Raw genomic sequence first — 22903 nt, forward strand, 5'->3', positions numbered from 1 at the left:
ATTCTTGAGAAAATTAAAAAGTCATGGAATAGGAAACAGTGTCCTATTGTGATTCAGACAGAAACAAAAAAAAGGCAAAGATCTGCCACAGAAATGGCAAATCAAAAGAAAAAAAGCAGATCAAAAAAGACAAAAAAATAGAACAGGAGGGTAACAGAAGAAGTGGTTTATTACAAGTTACCCGATGCTACCAGTCAACACAGCATTGTGAAGTTTGCTGAGTAAGCTTGGGAAGCACTTATGTAAGGTGGTTGTAGGACTACTTTTAGGGGTTCACTTTGCTTTTTACCCCTATTAGTTTTTTTACCCCTGACGCAGCCTGAGGGCGAAATGTGGCCACGTCGGGTAACTTGTAATAAACCACTTCTTCTGTTACCCTCCTGTTCTATTTTTTTGTCTTTTTTGATCTGCTTTTTTTCTTTTGATTTGCTATTGTGATTCAGAACTAGTAGAAAGAGGAAAAAAAGACAATATAAATGATCAATATTCTCAAAGGAGAAAGGGATCTACCCTAGGACTGCTGCTTTTTTACATATTAATGATCTGGAAACAGGGATAACGAGTGAGGTGATCAAGTTCGCTGACAACACAAAGTTGTTAAATTACAAAAGGACCTTACAAAACTGGGAGACCAGACATACAAATGGCAGATGACATTTTATGTGAGCAAGTGCAAAGCGATGCAGATTGGAAGAGGAACCAAAACTATAGCTACATAATGCAAGGTTCCATGTGATAAGTCACCACCTAGGAAAAGGATTTAGGTCAACTCATGATACATTGAAAGTTTCTGTTCAGTGTTCAGCAGCAGCTAAGAAAACAAACAGAATATTAGGAATTATTAGGAAAGGCATGGAAAACAAAACTGAGAATATTATAATGCTTTTGTATCACTCCAAGGTGCAACTGCACCCCAAATCTGTGTGCAAATCTGGTTACTGCATCTCAAAAAAAGATAAAGCATACCTATAAAAGGTACAGAGAAGGTTGACCAAAAATGATAAAGGGGATGGATGACTTCCCTGTGAGGCTCTTCAGGTTGGAGAAGAGATGACTGAGGGGACATATGATAGAGGTCTATAAAATACTGAGTGGAGTACACATAAATTACTTGTTTACTCTTTCAGATAATACAAGGATTAGGGGGCACAAAAAAAGTTCCCAAGTAGAAAATTTGAAACAAATATGAGAACATTTTTCTTCACTCAATGTTAAACTCTGGAATCAGTTTAGCAGGGTTTTGGATACGCTTTGGACAAGTTCCTAAAAGAAAAATCCATAAAACATTAAGATGAACTTAGGATAAGCAACAAAATACATTTTACTTGTTTGGGATCTTGCCTGGAGTAGCCACTTTTGGAAACAGGATACTGGGCTTAATAGACCTTTGGTCTGTCCCAGTATGGTGATGCTTATGTACTTATGACCCTGAAGCTCTTGTTGGATTCTTGATACACCGCCTTTTCTCTGGTACAACCAAAGCGGTTTAAACATTACATACAGGTACCTAAACTTTATTTTCTCTGTCTCTAGCGGACTCAAAACTTACCTCTGCCTACCTTTCACAGACCACAACTAAAGGGCTCAACCAAATCCCCAGAAGTATCAGAGACAGATTTCCAAAAATATTATAAATACAATCTCCAATTACATAAGAGAGCCAATTTATCATCTGGATCGAATATTAGATGCAGTTTGAATGTTATAATTAGTAGGGTAATAAGAGAGGGGGGGGGATATCCGGGAGGGTGGAGTTGGGATTGGAAGGGGGGAAGTACTAATGGGGGAAGGGGGGAACTATAATAGGGATGGAATTGGGATAGAGGGAGGGGATTTAGCTAGTGAGATTCTGTAATAGAATTGGAGGGTGACCTATGTCTTATATTGTTTGTATTTGAGCATTATATTACTGGTTAAGTGTTGTTAAGCTATTCAAACTTTTCAATAAAATTTAAAGTAAAAAAAAAAAAAAAAAAGCCGTTTTATAAATGCTGGACTTGGCAGTATCAGACTGCCCCAAGAACACCATTTAGAAACTGATAGCATCCTCGACTATGTTGGATTTACATTAATGAGTTCAAACTCTGCTGTCTTCAAAAACAATATAAAAAAAAAAATAAAGACTAACCTGGATTGCTGCTATATAGGTTAAGTATATGCAGTCACGCTGAGAAGCAACCCTCTTGCCTGCTCTACATTTCTTGCTAATTACTGCTGAAGAAAATCTACAAGTACATTTTACAGGTCTAGTAGTTCAACTAGTTAATCCGCACTGCTGAAATAAAACATTAATTCTATTCCCACTCTCTTAGTATCTAATTTATTTGAACATTCAGAGTTACTTGTTCATCTAATGACGTTTGTATTCTAATTTATCACAATTTACAACATGCTGTATGAACATATTTTCCTATTAAGAGTTAGGAAAGCAGGCATGTGGAACCAAAGGTTAGAAAAGCTATTTTAAAAAGTGCTTATTCCTGCAAAATTGCTCTCTTTTTACATTCCTGATCTGAACACAAGGAAAGAACCATTTTCTCTCCGTAAATGATACTATTTAGTGTTCTGAAAGTTGAGTACTGCATCCATACTATTCAAAAAAGTCTGTTCACTTATTGGTTCTTTTACTTCCTTTTGATGTGTCAAGTCTTAGGCAAGCCTTGTATCACTGTTCTGCTACTTCACTCTCAGAATGATTAGCATGCAGTTTAAATCCAATACTGTAAGAAAACCACATCAACCAGATGCAGTCTCAGTTCTTAAGCAAATCTTCTTTACTGTAGTAACTTGAACAAGGAGAAAATAACTTACAGACTGTTGCTTGACCGGTAGTGTAGCTTCTGCTACCACTCTCAACCAGCATGCCCTGCACTTAGGGGAACTGGGAGATAATGCTGAACAACAATAGCAGGTAGTGGGTGATAGATGTAGAGGTTGTAAAGGTAAACTGTAGAGGGTAAACAGTAACCGGTAAAAAGACGATGGAATTACAGTGATTTTGGAGGCATGTACAACTTCCTAAGTCAGAGGGCTGTTCCTGCCATGTTCTAGGACAGCGAGCCAAGAAAAGGAAAGGGGAGAGGAGCAGAACAAGCCCAGCATGCTAGAAGACAAGCAGCCAATAGGAAGCCTCCCATAAACCACAGGGAGTTACAGTGGTGGAAATAAGTATTTGATCCCTTGCTGATTTTGTAAGTTTGCCCACTGACAAAGACATGAGCAGCCCATAATTGAAGGGTAGGTTATTAGTAACAGTGAGAGATAGCACATCACAAATTAAATCCGGAAAATCACATTGTGGAAAGTATATGAATTTATTTGCATTCTGCAGAGGGAAATAAGTATTTAATCCCTTTGGCAAACAAGACCTAATACTTGGTGGCAAAACCCTTGTTGGCAAGCACAGCGGTCAGACGTCTTCTGTAGTTGATGATGAGGTTTGCACACATGTCAGGAGGAATTTTGGTCCACTCCTCTTTGCAGATCATCTCTAAATCATTAAGAGTTCTGGGCTGTCGCTTGGCAACTCGCAGCTTCAGCTCCCTCCATAAGTTTTCAATGGGATTAAGGTCTGGTGACTGGCTAGGCCACTCCATGACCCTAATGTGCTTCTTCCTGAGCCACTCCTTTGTTGCCTTGGCTGTATGTTTTGGGTCATTGTCGTGCTGGAAGACCCAGCCACGACCCATTTTTAAGGCCCTGGCGGAGGGAAGGAGGTTGTCACTCAGAATTGTACGGTACATGGCCCCATCCATTCTCCCATTGATGCGGTGAAGTAGTCCTGTGCCCTTAGCAGAGAAACACCCCCAAAACATAACATTTCCACCTCCATGCTTGACAGTGGGGACGGTGTTCTTTGGGTCATAGGCAGCATTTCTCTTCCTCCAAACACGGCGAGTTGAGTTCATGCCAAAGAGCTCAATTTTTGTCTCATCTGACCACAGCACCTTCTCCCAATCACTCTCGGCATCATCCAGGTGTTCACTGGCAAACTTCAGACGGGCCGTCACATGTGCCTTCCGGAGCAGGGGGACCTTGCGGGCACTGCAGGATTGCAATCCGTTATGTCGTAATGTGTTACCAATGGTTTTCGTGGTGACAGTGGTCCCAGCTGCCTTGAGATCATTGACAAGTTCCCCCCTTGTAGTTGTAGGCTGATTTCTAACCTTCCTCATGATCAAGGATACCCCACGAGGTGAGAGTTTGCGTGGAGCCCCAGATCTTTGTCGATTGACAGTCATTTTGTACTTCTTCCATTTTCTTACTATGGCACCAACAGTTGTCTCCTTCTCGCCCAGCGTCTTACTGATGGTTTTGTAGCCCATTCCAGCCTTGTGCAGGTGTATGATCTTGTCCCTGACATCCTTAGACAGCTCCTTGCTCTTGGCCATTTTGTAGAGGTTAGAGTCTGACTGATTCACTGAGTCTGTGGACAGGTGTCTTTCATACAGGTGACCATTGCCGACAGCTGTCTGTCATGCAGGTAACGAGTTGATTTGGAGCATCTACCTGGTCTGTAGGGGCCAGATCTCTTACTGGTTGGTGGGGTATCAAATACTTATTTCCCTCTGCAGAATGCAAATAAATTCATATACTTTCCACAATGTGATTTTCCGGATTTAATTTGTGATGTGCTATCTCTCACTGTTACCAATAACCTACCCTTCAATTATGGGCTGCTCATGTCTTTGTCAGTGGGCAAACTTACAAAATCAGCAAGGGATCAAATACTTATTTCCACCACTGTATACACATGCTCTGAAGGAGTCCATCAGAGAGAACTACAAAATTGCATAAATTTGTAGTCCAAGTGTACACTTTCATCTGTTAAAGGTGCAAGCACTATAAACTCTTACAGGCAATGCAATGTTCCATGCATATGGGGGCAGCACACTCCCCACCTAGTATTGTAGATATCACTATTTAACTTCTCAACTTGTCAATACAACAAAATCCACTTTTTTTTTTGTAACATTAAATTTTTATTGAATTTTTATAAAAGCAATACAAAGATCAGTTACAATATACAGCCAGGAAAATCATGAACTAATATTCCCCCAACTACAGAACCAAACCCCCAACAACCCCTCCCCAATCCCCCCATACTATATTACTCTGCAAAATTCTAAGTATTCGTGGTCTCTTCAGAGCACTCAGCCCTTCCCTATGTAAAACTCCCAGTCCCCCACCATTACCCATCACACCCTCAAAGTCCATTGTTATCACAGTCTTAAACTTGGTAACTTCTTGCTCATCTCCAGTTCACTGTTGCTCTTGTGACTTCTCTTGCGGTCTCACAGGAGTTGAAACAAAAGATGGACAATACAAACAACAACTCAAAAGAGATAGAAAAGTCTTTGAGTCTCTGGAGTGCACATTGGTCCTCCATGTCCTCATCTCTTGTGGTGTGGATCACTGGAACAGACATGGCTCTGCTGAAGATGTTCTTTGTCTTCCAGGAAAGTTTTGTGTCAAAGCTCCCAGGTGGTGCCAACTTCTCACTGATGATCTATAGTTATGTATCCTCCATGGCACTTTGGTGATTGTTCACTCTTTCTTCAACTGGTTGACAAAGTGAAGACGCAATCTCTTTGTAACAGGCAGTATTGAGTGCTGTAGAGATGTAAGTGCATGGGATGTGCAGTTGGTCAAGAGTCTTAAGAGAATCTTTCCATTTCTCCCATTCTTGTCACATTTCTGGTGGTAGTGGAACATCCAACTCATCAGAACTTTGATAAAGCTCCCTCAGTAGGGAGTTTCCTTGAATGGTGACTGGAGCCACAAACCTCAGTGGGTTATACAGACTATTGATGGTAGACAAGACAAGATACCTCTGCGTGTATATGACTTCTCTTGGGTGTATACTTGAAATGTAAAAACGTCTCTTTTTAGATCCCAATACAATCCAAGGCTTCTCCAACATGCCCCCCTCCATAAAAAATAAAAAAATAAATAAATACCAGATGCTTAGCGTGCATAAATGGGAAAGCTAAAGCAGAATGCTTTAGGACATCCTGAGTTAGGCCATTTTTTTCTACATTAAGCCCGTGTTAGGGCTTAACACAGCTTATTAAAAGGGCTCCTTAGGTTCCTCAAAATTAACTCTTGACCAGAAAGAGTGGTGGATGCATGGAATGGACTCCTAGTGTAGGTCGTAGAGACAAGGACTGTCAGAATTTAAGAAAGAATGGGACAGGCACATGGAATCTCTTAGGAAAAGGAGGAGTTAGTGGTTACTGAGGATGGGCAGACTGGATGGGCCATTTGGCCCTTATCTGCCGTCATGATTCTATGCTTCTAACCATTTTGAAGCAATTTTATAACAGATTTTTTAGCATGTATGCACCAATATATGCACACAAAATATCTCCCATCCATGTATAATGGCAAGTGCAAACTTGTATGCAACCTGGGTGCAGGTATGTCTGGGGGGGAAAGTCACAAAGTATACACATAATTCAGCCACCTACATTTTACACCTGCTCCCAAGCAGGTGTAAATGTATATGGCCACACTGTTGTCATAATTTTGGCTGGTTTTATGTGGGTATTTTATGAAGACACACAAGCACCTGTGTTTATCAAATAGGTTTGCTAAAAGTGCCTACTTGGCCTCCAAATCTAGGCAACCTGTTAAAATGTTCAGTAACAGGGTATTTTTATAATTAACATTTTTTCCACTACAAAGCATCAAATACAGGGCTCAGTTAATGGCATTTCTACTTTTAAATAGATTCACTACAAAATAACTTAACTAAACTAAGTTGTCATTAAAAGTTCTTCTCTAACAGGGTTCTTTACTAATGAACTGCCAGAAAGAACTTAACAGCAGCAGAGATGCAGATGAAAAGCTATTTTTGAAAAAAGAAATACCAATAGCATTGACTGTTGTTCTCCAGAAGTTTGTCCACCATGTGTTCTACTCGCACAAACCAACTGGGCACAGCTTTGTAAATCAGAGGAGTATCTGACCTGAAAAACAAGATAAACACAAACCATTTGGATTTATGCTAACATCTTGCATTAAAAGTAAAGCTCAACATGGACTATATATATATAAGTTTAACAGAAGGAACACTGTTATTGCCCAGACAGCACTAGAAAACAGATGCAAAATTAGAGCATATGATAGAAAAATAAGCATACAGTAGAAAACAATAGGGATAACATCACTCATCCTACCTTCATACATTTCAGATTCATACTATTGCCTTTACAAAGTTTTAATGTCAACAGGGAAAAAGAAGTTACAGAATGGTGGTCCTTGGTAATTGAAGGCAACCTGATAGGCAAATTTCAATCATATTCTCTTTGGGTGTGGGATAACTAGAAGGTTAGAATCAGACCTGAGACATGAGGTGATGTGAAGGGGATAAGAGACTAGCTAGACTTTATGGATCTATAAAGCTATGCCCTTAATTTTGAACAGAAGAGAAAGCTAATTGTGGAATTCCAGTAACAGAGTGACATGGTCATATCTGCAAACATGGCATGGAAATTTTGCAGCTATATTCTGAATTGTAACCAATTTCTATAAAAACAGCATTACTGTAATCCAAACAATTTTGAATCAGGGATTGTGGTAGGAGCTTAAAATCATTTTCTAAGTATGGGCAAAAAGCAACAATTTCCACAGAAAGGAGGAAGATGACAAAGAATGTAGAACTACAAAGCAAGGGGGTAAGAGTTGGGATGGGCAGCCCTGTTTTTAATTATGGCACTTACATTAACTTTGGCAAGTTAATTACGTTGACAATACCATCTTAGTCCATAGTATTTATAGGCCTTGATTTTGTTTTCATTACAAGCGTTTAGTTTTATCTATATTGCAGGTTTATGTTGACTTTGAAATTAGGTACACCACTAATTTTTTTCAGTTTTAAGTAGTGCTTTTTGTGGTATTATAAAACAGCCATACTGGGTCAGACCAATGGCCCATCTAGTCCAGTATCCTGCTTCCAACAGTGGCCAATCCAGGTCACAAGTACCTGGCAGAAACCCAATTAGTAGCAACATTCTATGCTACCAATCCTGGAGCAAGCAGTGGCTTCCCTCATGTCCATCTCAATAAATGACTATGGACTTTTCCTCCAGGAACTTGTCCAAACCTTTTTTAAACCCAGATGTGCTAACCGCTATTACCACATCCTCTGGAAGCGAGTTCCAGAACTTAACTATTCTTTGAATGAAAAAATATTTCCCCCTGTTTGTTTTTAAAGTATTTCCATGTAATTTCATTGAGTGTCCCCTGGTCTTTGTACTTTTGGAAAGAGTGAAAAATCAATTCACTTCTACCAGTTCTACACCACTCAGGATTTTATAGACCTCAATCATATCCCACCCCCCACCCCCCAGTCATCTCTTTTCATAGCTGAAGAGCCCTAACCTCTTTAGCCTTTCATCATGTGAAGAGTCTATCATTCTTGCCGCTCTTCTTTGAACCTTTTCTAATTCTGCTGTATGTTTTTTGAGATATGGCAACCAGAATTGAATGCAGTTCAACTGATTTATCACTAACTTGTCAATTTGGCTCAGTACATCCTCCAGGTTCACCACGATTTCCTCCACATTGTCACCCTTGAAAACCATTTCTGGTACAGGTAGAGCTCTTACATCATCTTCCATAAAGACTGAAGCAAAGAATTCAATCTCTCTGCTATGGCCTTGTCCTCCCCAAGTGCCCCTTTTGCTCCTTCATGATCTAACGGTCATACAGATTCCCTTAGAGGCTTTCGGATTCTGATGTACCTGAAAAACTATGAGTTTTTGTCTCCATGGCAAGTTTTTCTTACATAGCAGCATAATAGATGACTGCAGAAAAAAGAAAGACCTGTACAGTCCATCTAGTCTACCCGAGTAGATAAACTCATTTCATAAAGGTATGAGGTGATCCAGCATGTGTATACCTGATCTTGATTTGTTCATTCCATTTTCAAGGCATAGACTGTAGATGTCTGTCCGGCACTGTCCTTGTTCTATAACTTCTGAAGATGTCATCGAAGTCCTTGAAAAGCTCCAGTCAAGCCCATCCATATCTATCCAGGCCACGATCAGGACACAGACTGTAGAAGTCCGCCTAGCGCTGGCTATGCTTCCCAATTACCAGTGTTGCCACCTAGTTTCCACTAAGCTTCTTTGGATCGATTCCTTCTAAACAGGATTCCTGTGTGTTTATCACATGTATTTTAAAATTCCATTACAGTTATCTCCACCACCTGCCGCGGACTTCTAAAGATTCAATACATAGTTTGGGCATTATGATAATTTCTGAATTACTGATGTTGGTACAAGTATCAGCAGTAGTTTGATTTACACATTGTAGCCTGCTGGGTCTCCCTAAGCTAGAATTGAGCTATAGAGTTAAGGCAAGATGTGGATAAACCAATTTGAAGAAACTGTAGCAGAGGGAATTCATAGCACACCCGAAAGAGAAAAACCAAAAAAGTACAAGGAGCCTTCAAAGTTAGAGGCATCAACTCAGTATTTTATTAGTCAGACCTGAAACGGTCCGTGTTTCTGCGAAGCAGCCTGATTCAGGAATCTTATCTTTCCTACTGTCTTTTTCCTGTGCTTCTAAGCAGCCTCCCCAGGATAGCTTCAACAAATCTGATAATGTACCTGATGACTGTAGAGATATTTTGAATCCTTAGTATAGTTAGTCCTTCATTATAATGTTTAAACTTGTTTTCTGCTGTTCCCGTTTTAAAATATAAACTGAGTTAACTCCCCCATGAGAGCATACAGAGTGGGTTGTATTTCATACTCCCTGTACTTTTAACAGGGTGGATTAGGGTTCCTTGGGGTAGTAGAAGTTATTGTTGGGGGTGGAAGGGTGTGGGGAGGGGAGTTTATTATAGGTGCTCATTGTTGTTTTCTATTTGTGATTTATAAACAACAGTTGCATAGAATATTGTTCCTCTTTATATTTTAATAAACAGACAAATATAAAATCATACATGTTCGAGGCTTCTGCAGATGAGAACAGTGCTCCTCTTTATATTTTAATAAAAAGATTTAAATATAAAATCATACGTGTTCGAGGCTTCTGCAGATGAGAACAGTGCCTGTGGGGATGGGGCGGAGAGAGGGACCACAGGGGCAGGAATGGAGAGAGCCCGCTGGGACAAACTTTGTCCCCATGTCATTCTCCAATAGAGAGCTCTTAGGGAATATAGGGTGTAATAGTTGTCGCCAAATATGACAGTATCTCAGTACACCTCTTTATCTCCCATAACAGATCTACAATTACGGGCCCAATATTGCTCTGATAGCTCTATAGGAAACTGACATACTATGCTTTAAGAAGGTGATGACAGCTTTCTCTTTTATTCAGGCCTTTGAAATGTCTGTCCCTGAGATTTACAATAGTGTTTTAGGAGATAGAAGCACTGAAAAAATAAAAAGGCAAATGTATACTTTAAGAAAGAAAGATATCGCATGTTAATTCACCATCCAATGACAAAACGGATTATTGCAATTCTTTATATTCTAGGTTATCTAAGACATTTACAGCTTCTACAGAGTACTGCTGCCAAACATCTGGCTGAGCTTCCTACGAAGATGGACTTCCACATCATCATCATCATTGCCAATGGAAGATACCACAAGACTACCAGTATAAAAGCATCAAGATCAGAAAATGTTGCTTGATAGCTCTTCCCTCACACTAGACTTTGACATTTTGGATGCCTTTGGATATATCCATGCAAAACATACTAACTCCAAAGTTCTCCGAGTGTTTCAACAGTTTTGATGCCGATGCTTCAGAATGGTCTATGGACCCAGAAGACATTTTATAACAAATTAAACAACTTGGGTTCTCACATTCTAGTCCTAGGCAGCATATGAATTTCCCACAGTGGTCAGTTATCAACATTTTAAATAGTGCCCTGCATGCAAAAAAAAAAATGTAAGAGCTGTAAAAAGTGTGCCATTTTTCTCATCCAAGGGACAAATGCAATCAGAAAAATTTGACAGAACAAATCCTCAGGCCTGTGACTACAAGGTATAAAAAATAATAATAATGCAGAAGGACCCTCACAACCAAAACAAAGAATACCTGACATGAGAATACATCCTATGTCCTGCTTGTCCTTGGAGAAAAGGAAGTAACTCACTTGTAGCAAGTGTTCTCCAAGGACAGCAGGACAAGGCTTCTTGCAAACCCTCCCACCTCCCTTAGGAGTTGCATTCTTATGCATTTTTATTCAACTGTGAGTCCTACGCAACTTGGGAAGGCAGGAGGGCATGCCAGGGGGTTGTTGGAGTGTTGGGTGGTGTTCACGAGAGGCTCCGTCGGTAGATATCACCCACTTGTGATAATCCTTGTTCTGCTGTCCTTGGAGAACACTGTTACAGGTGAGTAACTTCACTTTTAAATGTCTTTTTATATGATTTTTGTAAACTTGGATGACTGCATGTGCGTGCAACTCTCCGCCCAAATCCTATCCCCAGGAGCACTGCCTCAGTACGGACATGTTAGGTACGTATATATTGGGTACGTTTTTGTTTTTGTTAGTTTTTTTTGTTTTGTTTTTCTTAAAACCAATTCTGCATATAAAAAACTTGTTAAATGCACAGAAATGCCTTTGAAAAGTGCTCATAAAATAAAATAATAATGCAAAGCAAAAAAGGGGTTTCTCCAGAAGACATTTCCTACCAATTAGCAATCAGTTTGGTGTTAGTTTTTGTTGAAGATGTTTTATCTAATTAATTCAACTTATATGACTTGGTAAATCTGCAATTTTTAGAGCAATAAAGTTGGCTTATCTGTAACGGGTTTTTCTAAAGGCAGCAGGTCATCAATCATTTACTCTTCTACCTCATTTTGGAAACGTTCTTCTCTATTCAGAGCTCCATTATTTTAAGCTGGGTACAATAAGTAAACAAGTCTTGATCTTTCAAGAAAATTCAGAAATAGTTGTATGTTTGTTGTCAACTGAGACTGACTTGTGTTGACTGGTAAACTGCTGTTTTCAGAGAACACAGTCATCTGACTGCACTCCCCAGTGGCATAAGATACACAACCAGTAGTTGGAACGCAAGGACAGTGTTGGGTGGACTTTTACAAGTGTATGTCTCAGAAATAGCAAACAAAGACCAAGATCAAGTATTTTATACCACATCCATTGTTGGTTTAATCAAGAATTGACAAGTGTGATTGTTGGGCACATTGGATGGACTGCTCAGGTCTTTATCTGTCATCTACTATGTTAACTTCTGCAGAAGACGACTGAATAAGGTGGATGGCTATGCAGGGCAGCTGAGCACAAGAAGGGCAGATGAGCACGAGAAGAAGTGGTGTGAAAAAGTAGCCTAGTGACTACAGCAGCAGGTACAAACTTAGATTGTAAACCTTCTGGGGACAGGGATATACCTACTGTACCTACATGTGACTCGCCTTGGAAAGGCATGAGCTAAATACTAAAATAAAATAAATAAGAAAAGCCTTTGAGGCTGTTCTAGCTCAAGCTAGGTTAACATTTCATTCTTGGCATCATCAGATGTCTACACCATATGTCATTCATCCTGCTTGTCCATGAACAATCTGAACCTACTTTACAACACAGTAGTTCAGATAACAAAATATTACCTTTGTAGTAGGCTGCCATGCATATCAATATACAGGTAACATTGTGATATTACAAACTGGTCTGGGGATGGAGGAACCACCAAACTCTGGCATTATATTTCACCTATATCCTTATCTGATTGGAATGCACTAGATATACTTTAAGACATGATTCTCAGGCAGAACCTTTTTTACATATTGATTTCATCTAGGAATAATTTATAAATGGCATTCCTTTAAACCAAAATATTCATATACACTGCTTTCGGTGACCTTACTATTTAAAATAATAAAACTAATACAATATAAACCAAGAAACATATAAAACTGCTTCATAGCTTACTTCCAACTCCCTGATCACTGTATCTCTTATATACCCTAAAAACCACCTCTCAAACCAGCTTTTCACTATAAAATTCTTGTCAATCTACCTCGAAACAGCTAAAATTTTACTTTTTCCAGAAGAAAAACTAGCTCTTTTGGCTTCTGGAAGGCTGTTATATCAAGCTGGATCTATGACTGAAGATCTATTTTGAACAAAAATGACAAGCTTTTCTAACTATAGGTATAAGGAGCAATGATGAAAGAAGATTGTAATACCCAACTTAAGAACATAGTATCAAAGTTACTCTTTAAGGCAGGGGTTCCCAAACCTGTTCTGCGGGAACCCCAGCCAGTAAGGTTTTCAGGATATCCACAATAAATAATCATGAAATAAATTTGCATACCAATAGAAGAGTGAATGCAAATCAATCTCATGAATAGTCACTGTGGACATCTTGAAAACCTGACCAGCTGGGATTTCCCCGGGACGGGTTTGGGATTCACTGCTCTAAGGTATGTAGGACCATGTCCCTTCAATGCCTGAAATGATAATCTTCTATTTCATCATGGCTAGCATGCAAACCTTAAATTAATAGAGAAGCCAAAGTCCATTCTGGACATTTATAACCTTTCTTATAACTGTGTTCTATAAAACCTGCAGCCTACCTAAGAGTTTCCTTACCACACTATATATAGGCCATTGCAGTAGTCCAACTGAGAAAATGTATACAAGACATTTAAAAGCACATTCTCAGCATTTTCTGGCCAGTATCAGAACCATCCTTTTAAATCAAGTCAGTGTATTTCAGCAAGTGCTGAGCAAGCAGATATCACATTATGCTAATGCACACTTCTGAATGGTCAAGTCATTTTCTCCAGCCCCAAAAACAACTTGGCAATATCTCTGGAGGCTTATTTTTCCAGTTTCAAAAGTATGGATTATGGACTAGGACAGGAACTCTCTCTCTCTCTCATTTACATATGGTAACTATGAATAATTGCTGCACTGATAGAACAGAAATTTATTCTGTAGTGTTTCTGCCAAAACTATAAATAGGAATGATGAAAAGCATCTAAACAAAAGCCAGACATTAGAAGATTTAACAGACCATACCTCAAAATTTCAGAGCATCAAGACAGAAATTCTATCATGCAAGAGGACTTCACAATCTCCCCAGCCAGCAGTCTGCTAAAATTCCATCTTGCGTTCTTTTTTAAAGACAGCATTAAAATAATAAGTCTTAACATTCCATTCTGATCTGCAGCACAGTAATAGTGGATAATTAATTTAGTTTAGGAGTGTGACCTCAGAAAGCTGTTTATAAAAAAAACATTTGTTCCTGTCCTCCTCCATAGACTTATCAGTCCTCATGTTTTCTTACCTCCAACAGAAAGGATAATTGTGCTTCACAGTACTAGCGTGCACAAGTCGCCCTCGTTCCTTCAGTAGTTTGATAATGTTCTTGTCTGCATCCTAAAGATACAAAGTGTATCTGATTAATACTATTTCGAGAACATCTCATTATCCTGGTTTTAACTGAAACTCATTAGAATTATTGCAGTTGACTGACTTGCCAACTTGTTAAATATATTCCATTTTTATGCAGAATATTGTAATGTTTATAATGCTAATTTTAGCTGGATACAAAGAAGGCAAAACACTAGTTACATCAGCAAATATTTGGATAATTATTCTATTATAGCTTCCTTCACCTAAATGTCCATCCTTAAAGAAAGCAAAAAGTTATGCCTTTCATTTTGGTAACTAAGCATAAAAGTTTGCATAATTCTTTAAATGTTCTCCTGACCTGAAGGTGGCTCTAGCCTTCAAAAGTTAGCCAAAAAAATGTTTTAACTCAGGCCAATAAAAAGTATCACCATATTTTCTTGTATTTTGTTTATTTTTATTACCTTAAACACAAGTCTAAATGGTTACGCACCATCCAACTGATAAAAATAGTCATCAATTTTTTTAAAAATAGGGGGGTTTTGAAGTGCTAACAGGGCCAGCACAGGTAGCTTTGTGGCAGTGCTGGGTAAAGCCATATGCAGAACACACCCAGTTTCAGCTCCAAGTCAAGTGTTCCACTCCCCAAGGTGATAAATGCTGTGGACATCATTGCTCAAAGATGAAAGCAGTTGGCTGGATTCAAAGTTCCTGAAGGAATCTTGGAACATGACCGCTAAACTATGACTGTCGATACAATGAGCAGATCCATAAAAATATGTAAGTCCCCGTGTAGTTGCTTATGGGGCAGGATAGCAAACCTGTTTCTGCTTGAGCTGGAGGCTCAAATGTGCAAGAGAAAACTGCTAAATCAAATATAAAATAAAGTTTAAAAAAAGTTTAAACAGATATATACACTGTTCTATACTCAGTACATGAGATTACTGTGAATGGAGAAAAAGAATGTGAGAATGTTCATGCTCTAATTCCACATCAAATGTGTTTAGTTCACTATAGATCACATTCTTCCAATACTATATTGTGAAAATGCCTCCAGTCTGTACTTTCCCTGCTCATGACTTAAATTTATTTTATTTGCTGCATTTGTATCCCACATTTTCCCACCTATTTGCAGGCTCAATGTGGTTTACAATGTTCCTTCATGGCATTTGCCACTCCAGAGTAAAAAGGTACAGTTGATAATAAAGAGAGAACATGGATGACGTAATAGATTATATAAACAACATAATGGATTGCCATTACAGAGTAAAAGAGACAATTGGCATTATCTAAAGAATATTGATGACCTGGTAGATTAAACAGATAAATAGAACGTCATTTCAGAGTATAGATGCCATTTGTATACTACAGAGAATATAGATGATCTACAAAAGCTAAGCAATAAGCATAGGGAGAAGACATTTTGGATATCAAATAAGAGGTGATGTATTAAGTTCCTATTATGGGTCATTGTGGTATGCCTTGTTGAAGAGATAGGTCTTCAGTGATTTGCAAAAGTTAATTAGATTGTAGATTATTTTCAGGTCCATTGGCAATGCATTCCACAGCTGCATGCTCATATAGGAGAAGCTAGATGCATGTGTTAGTTTGTATTTTAGTCCTCTACAACTGGGGAACTGAAGATTTAGGAATGTGCATGCTGATCTTTTAGCATTTCTGGATGGCAAGTCAATAAGGTCTGTCATATATGCCGGAGCATCTCCGTGGATGATTTTGTGAACCAGAGTAGAGACCGTAACTTACATAAGTACATAAGTAACGCCACACTGGGAAAAGACCAAGGGTCCATCGAGCCCAGCATCCTGTCCACGACAGCGGCCAATCCAGGCCAAGGGCACCTGGCAAGCTTCCCAAACGTACAAACATTCTATACATGTTATTCCTGGAATTGTGGATTTTTCCCCAAGTCCATTTAGTAGTGGTTTATGGACTTGTCCTTTAGGAAACCGTCTAACCCCTTTTTAAACTCTGTCAAGCTAACTGCCTTCACCACGTTCTCCGGCAACAAATTCCAGAGTTTAATTATGCGTTGGGTGAAGAAAAATTTTCTCCGATTTGTTTTAAATTTACTACACTGTAGTTTCATCGCATGCCCCCTAGTCCTAGTATTTTTGGAAAGCGTGAACACTCTTTAAGTGGAAGCTAGTGTAACTTTTATCTTAGGGGTTTGGCACTTACATATTTTGTTTTACCGAATATGAGTCTGGAAGCTGTGTTTTGGGCTGTTTGAAGTTTCTTGATGAGTTGCTCTTCACAGCCAACATATAGTGCATTGCAGTCGTCTAGATGACTTAGCACCATTGACTGTACCAGGTTACGAAAGATGTTTCTTGGGAAGAAATGTTTTGCTCATTTATCAATGCATTATTGATGTACTGTCACCATAAAAACTTGTCCATCACTGGTAGAAGTTTAATACTTCATTTTTGGATGATCTGAAAGCTTTCAAACAAGTTGCACTCTAATGAAAGACAAGCCTTATATGCTTACATTCCAGCTTACCGATAACTAGGCAATTCAAATTGCATCATCTAATGGATGTCACAAACCCTAATAAAGCAGCATTAAAAATTATGTAAGGTTGTTCACTTTTCCTAACCATTCTTAATCTCTATTTAGTATTTCAAGAGAAGCATGAAAAGGTTTTTCATTTATTTTCATGAGAAGTATACGGAATTAAACAACTAAAATTTTCCAGTGCCTTTAAGATGACTACATGTTTTGTTTTCCTTTGAGCACAAATGACATTGAAAGGCTTAGTGATTGAACACTGGCACTGCAGATACCAGTTATGGATTCCCTCACTTGATATAGTCTTACAACACTGACACACAAAGCCACTAAGAGCTCACCAAATCCCACCACATATCTGTTTCTTTCCAGCCCAGCAAAATTTAGAACGCAATTTATTCAGTTGCAAAACATTTTTCTTCAAAATCTGTAATGGTAAACGTTGCACAGTATACAGCTACTTGGGAAATAAAATCATACTAAATAAACTCTACCATAAAGTGAGATTAAACCAGTCCTTAGTAAAGTCCATGAACACTGAGGGATCAGTTCTATATAATGCTGAGTGAGTTGTATGCCCAAATAACAAAATGACAGTCATCCACTGTAATGGAAAGAGACCTCTCTGATCCCCTACAGACTGTGTTAGGGAAGTAGACAAAAAACGAGATTTAGTTAGATTAAGTTTAAAGCCCGAGAAATTCCCATATTCCTCATAAGTTTCCATTAAAGATGCCACAGAGGTCTGAGGATCCAGTAAATTAACTGATGTCAGTCATCAGCAAAAGCTGCTACTTAAATTTTTTTGCTGACCAAGGTGAAACCCCTTTTATTTATTTATTGCATTTTTATCCCACATTTTCCCACCTATTTGCAGGCTCAATGTGGCTTACATTGTTCCGTCATGGCGATCGCCATTTCTGGAGTGAGAGATACAAGTGGTATTACATTAATGAACTTGATTGACATAGTAGATTAGCAGTCAAGTATAAGGAGTTCATATTCAGAATAAGAGATAGGGTGGTATTGCATTAAAGTTCATTCGTGGTAGAGTAGACCTTGGTAGTCAAGTATAGAGAGTTAGGTTTTATCCAGTTCAGGCTTGAGTTCCATTGTCTGGTAGTTAGGATGGATCATTGTGGTATGCCTTGTTGAACAAGCTAGTCTTCAGTGATCTCCGAAAGTTAGATAGGTCAGGTATTTTTTTCACGGTGAGTGGTAATGCATTCCATAGCTGCATGCTTATGTAGGAGAAGCTGGATGCGTATGTTAATTTGTATTTTAGTCCTTTGCAACTGGGGTAGTGGAGGTTCAGGAATGTGCATGCTGATCTTTTAGTGTTCCTGGGTGGTAAGTCTATGAGGTCTGACATGTAGACCGGGGCCTCTCCGTAAATGATTTTGTGAATCAAAGTGCAGATTTTGAAAGTAATACGTTCTTTAAGTGGGATCCAGTGTAGTTTTTCTCTTAGGGGTTTGGAACTTTCGTATTTCGTTTTTCCAAATAGGAGTCTGGCTGCTGTATTTTGGGCTGTTTGGAGCTTATTAGCTAATGGGTTAGTGCAGCAGGGTTACCTAACGGTTAATGCAGCAGGCTTTGATCCTGGCACCTGGGTTCGATTCTCATTGCTGCTCCTTGTGACCTTGGGCAAGTGACTTAGAGGGGCATAATTGAACGAAAACGCCTATCTCCATGGGCGTTTATCTCCGAGAACGGGTCCGTGAAGGGGCGGACCGAACCATATTTTCGAAAAAAATAGACGCCCATGTTTTATTCAACAATGTGTGAGCTGGGCGTTTTTGTTTTTCAGCGATAATGGAAAATGAAAGCGCCCAGCTCAAAAACGAATAAATCCAAGACATTTATTCGTGGGAGGGGCCAGGATTCGTAGTGTACTGGTCCCCCTCACATGCCAGGACATCAACCGGGCACCCTAGGGGGCACTTTTACAAAACCAAAAAAAAAGGTAAAAGAGCTCCCAGGTGCATAGCACCCTTCCCTTGTGTGTTGAGCCCCCCAAATCCCCCTCAAAACCCACTGCCCACAAGTCTACACCATTACTATAGCCCTAAGGGGTGAAGGGGGGCACCCACATGTGGGTACAATGGGTTTGGGGGGGTTGGACGACTAATAAGCATTAAGCAGCACAATTGTAACAGGTAGGGGGGATGGGCCTGGGTCCACCTGCCTGAAGTCCACTGCACCCCCTAACAACTCCTCCAGTGACCTGCATACTGCTGCCAGGGAGCTGGGTATGACATTTGAGGGTGAAAATAAAAATTTGTGAAACATCATTTTTTTGTGGTGGGAGGGGGTTAGTGACCACTGGGGGAGTCAGGGGAGGTCATCCCCGAATCCCTCCAGTGGTCATCTGGTCATTTAGGGCACTTTTTGGGGCCTTATTCGTGAAAAAACAGGGTCCAGGAAAAGTGTCCTAAATTCTAGCTAAAAACGCATACTTTTTTCCCATTATCAGTGAAATGCGCCCATCTTTGTTCGGCAGATAACCACGCCCCAGTTCCGCCTTCGCCACACCTCTGACACGCCCCCATCAACTTTGTCCGCATCCACGACGGAGTGCAGTTGAAAACGTCCAAAAATCGGCTTTCGATTATACCGCTTTATTCGGTTTTGTGAGATAAACGTCCATCTCCCGATTTAGGTCGGAACTTGGGCGTTTTTCTCGTTCGATTATAAGCAGGTTAATCCTCCATTGACCCAGGTACAAAAAAAAAAAGATCATGAGCCCTCTAGGGACAGAGTACCTGCATATAATGTGTACAGTGTTGCGTACATCTAGTAGTGCTATAGAAATTATTAGTAGTAGCTAGTAGTAATTTCCCTACTTAGATGATCGAGGGTCAAAACAAAAAGGAGTTGAGATAAAGGACACCCCTGACAGTTCCTCTCTGTATGGAAAATGGTTGGGAAAGTATCCCACTGACCCAAAGCATGGCCTGAGAAGCCAAGTATATGGTGTCTGTATGACCTCAAAAAAAAAAAAAAAAAAAAAAAACCTTCAAATCAATATCTCTTGAGCATTCCAAACAGCAAGTCCCAAGACACACAGTCAAAGGCCTTCTCTGCATCAAAACTAATAGCAAAGGCATCTCCAAACAGGTTATTATTGTCCTCATATTTTTGGTTGCTGTCTGCCCTCTGACGAAACCTACTTGAGGATTGGCTTCCAGGAATGGTAGAATCTGAACCAAATGGTTAGCCAAAATGTTTTCACTTCCACATTTAAGAATGATACAGAATGATAAGGAGCAGGTTGCACAGTATCCTTCCCAGATTTCAAAAGGACTATAATTTGAGCCAATTGAAGCGAATATGTTAATTCACCTTTTGTCACAAATAAAATAAATAAGTCAGGGTGGGCGTTATAGCAGGCTGTAAAAGTTTACAAAACTCGACCTGAAGCCCATAAGGGGCCTGGTGCCTTAAGGAGGCCACTTTGATGGATGGCAAGAGTCACCTCATCTGCAGAAATTGAAGCATTAAACTTATTCCTATCTGCCTTCAATAAATGAAGCAAAGACATGCTCGCCAAGTAAGTTTCACTACTTAGCATGATCTCAAGAGGTCGAGCATAAATACATTGATAATATTTTATAAACATCATTCACCTTTTTATCAGTTGTCACCAACAGGCCCCTGCCATCATCCAATTGCAAAATTGTAGTTGGCCCTTTAAACAGTTTGACTATCAATCTGCCATTCTTATTACCATGTAGAGATAGCCAATACTTATACTACACGAGCGACTAACGTATGAGCTGGCACCATTGAGCACTGTCTGATGGGCTAATAAAGTAGCCTTATGCTGAGATGCGGGATGCGAAACATACAGCAGACAATCTAAGCTATGATGTCTCCTCTTAAAACTATCTTAGTTGCTTTCCAAAATAAAATGGGGCTATCCTGATGATCTATGTTGTGGGTTTTGTACTCAGACCATTTTTTTAAGCATAAAATCCCAAAAACCCTGATCTCAATACAGCTGAGAAGGGAATTTCCATTCGAAAGATCTCTGTGATCTCTGTGCCGCAACTCTAACTTCTATCGTGATCCACAGCATGGTATGATCAGAGACACTATAGGGGCCAATTTCAGCTGTGCTAATACCAGAGAAAAATTCCCTTGAAATCAACAATAATCAATGCAAGATCGACAAGATACATATAATCCCTCTTTGCCAGGATGTAACATTCTCTAGATGTGATTTATCTATGGTTGGTCAAATTCACAAGTCCAACTTAATCAATTTAATAGTGGGGATCATTCAAATATACATCATATATCACTCAACACTCAAAATATTTATCACATCAGAATACCACATGACAATTTTCTAGACCTCAATGGCAACTTTTTTCACATGGACCACTCAATCCAGGGTTTGTCTGCTTCCTCATCAGTAACTATTAATGAAGACGCACTGCAGAATAGCCTGAACTAGAAGTTGAGGGCCACACTCTGATGAAGTCACATATTGGCAGGGGGCCCATCAGATAATTAAATAAGTGGCGTTGAGTTTATATAATAAATTTAAGATATTTATTTATTTAGATTTGCTCACACATTTTTCAGTAATAGCTCAAGGTGAAGTTACGTTCAGGTACACTAGGTACTTATCTGTCCCTGGAGGGCTCACAATCTTATTCTGTATCTGAGGCAATGGAGGGTTAAGTGTCTTGCACAAGATCACAAGGAGCAGCAATGTGATTTGAACCTCTAACCACTAAGCTACTCCTCCATGCAAGAGAAAGATTTTTTAAAACTGAATTGATAATGAAATGGTAATTATCTATGTTTGGTCATAAACTATATTAAAATCCCCTCCCGTGAGGATTAGAAGGTTCTGCTAGGTAAATAAAACATTTGTAACAGAACGAAAAAAACTTATCAAAAATATTGGGGGAATATACATTACACATGATTAACATCTTATGTTCCAAAATAACTTTATCTATGACATATCTATCTGTAGAATCTGTCCAGACCTGAGGAATAACATTTAGACCTCTCCGGATCATATATTACTCCAGCCTTAAGATATACTGCTGGGGCTTGTATTATGTCACCCACCCACCATTTTTAAACTTCTCATGCTCTAATTGAGACAAATGGGTCTCTTGTAAGAAAGCCAAATCCACCCTGTGATGATTAAGAGCTCTCTCTCAATCGGGGAAGTTACTGCATTGACATTCCATGAAATCAGTTTAACCAACATCCCACTCAAGAGTACAGAGAATGCCAGTAAATAACCAAAATTCTTCCGCATATGGGGGGGGGGGGGGGGGGGGCCTTGTCCCAGCCTGCAAGCCCCAGTCAATTCAGAAAAGGGAAGAATAAATGCAATGTGAAGATAATCCCTGTGCCACCTCCTGCCAATAACACAATACAAAACCTACAACAACAAAAAGACAATAATATTTGTCTAAGAAATATCAGCTAAGAAGCTAAGCAGATTTAAAGAGAGACAATACCTATCAGGCAAGCCTTCAGGTGCAAATAAAATAAAAATTGAATCTGCAAAGTAACACAATACAAACAAAAATATTGGAAAATAAAAACAGCACTAAAGCTGTGAGTATACTCATTACAAAAGAACATCAACATTCAAAACAGAAATAAATGTAGCTTGTGTGTTTATTTCAGCACACTGTATCACTACATAACATCAAAATAAAGTGAAATCAGGCTGTTCAACTGCACAGCTAACAAAAATACTGAACCCAGTATTGCAACGTCTTATGTACACACTCTATGACAAAGGCATCTGTCTTTCAAAACTAGTAAGGCAATTAATAGAAAATAAAAAGGAAAGTGTTTTTGTTTGTCCTGTTTGTCTGTCCTAATTAGATTGTAAGCTCTGTCGAGCAGGGACTGTCTCTTCATGTTCAAGTGTACAGCGCTGCGTACGTCTAGTAGCGCTATAGAAATAAGTAGTAGTAGTATCTCTGTCCTAAAGTGCCAGTCAAGCAAAATAGAATTATCAAAGTGCTGAAGTTCACTGAACTAATG

The 22903-nt window shown here is 39.3% G+C and overlaps 1 protein-coding gene across 1 annotated transcript in view; it reads right to left on the reverse strand.

Moving 5' to 3' along the window:
* The window catches only part of IARS1 (isoleucyl-tRNA synthetase 1), a 451726-nt gene that overhangs the window by 332262 nt on the left and 96561 nt on the right, over positions 1–22903 (reverse strand). Inside the window, exons 12-13 of the mRNA XM_030205292.1 lie at positions 14277–14368; positions 6873–6971 (exon numbers count right to left, since the gene is read on the reverse strand). Coding sequence (XP_030061152.1) covers positions 6873–6971; positions 14277–14368 — 191 coding nt within the window. The remainder of the gene's footprint in view (positions 1–6872; positions 6972–14276; positions 14369–22903) is intronic.

Source organism: Microcaecilia unicolor, chromosome 6 (genome assembly GCF_901765095.1).
Source record: "Microcaecilia unicolor chromosome 6, aMicUni1.1, whole genome shotgun sequence".
NCBI lineage: Eukaryota > Metazoa > Chordata > Amphibia > Gymnophiona > Siphonopidae > Microcaecilia > Microcaecilia unicolor.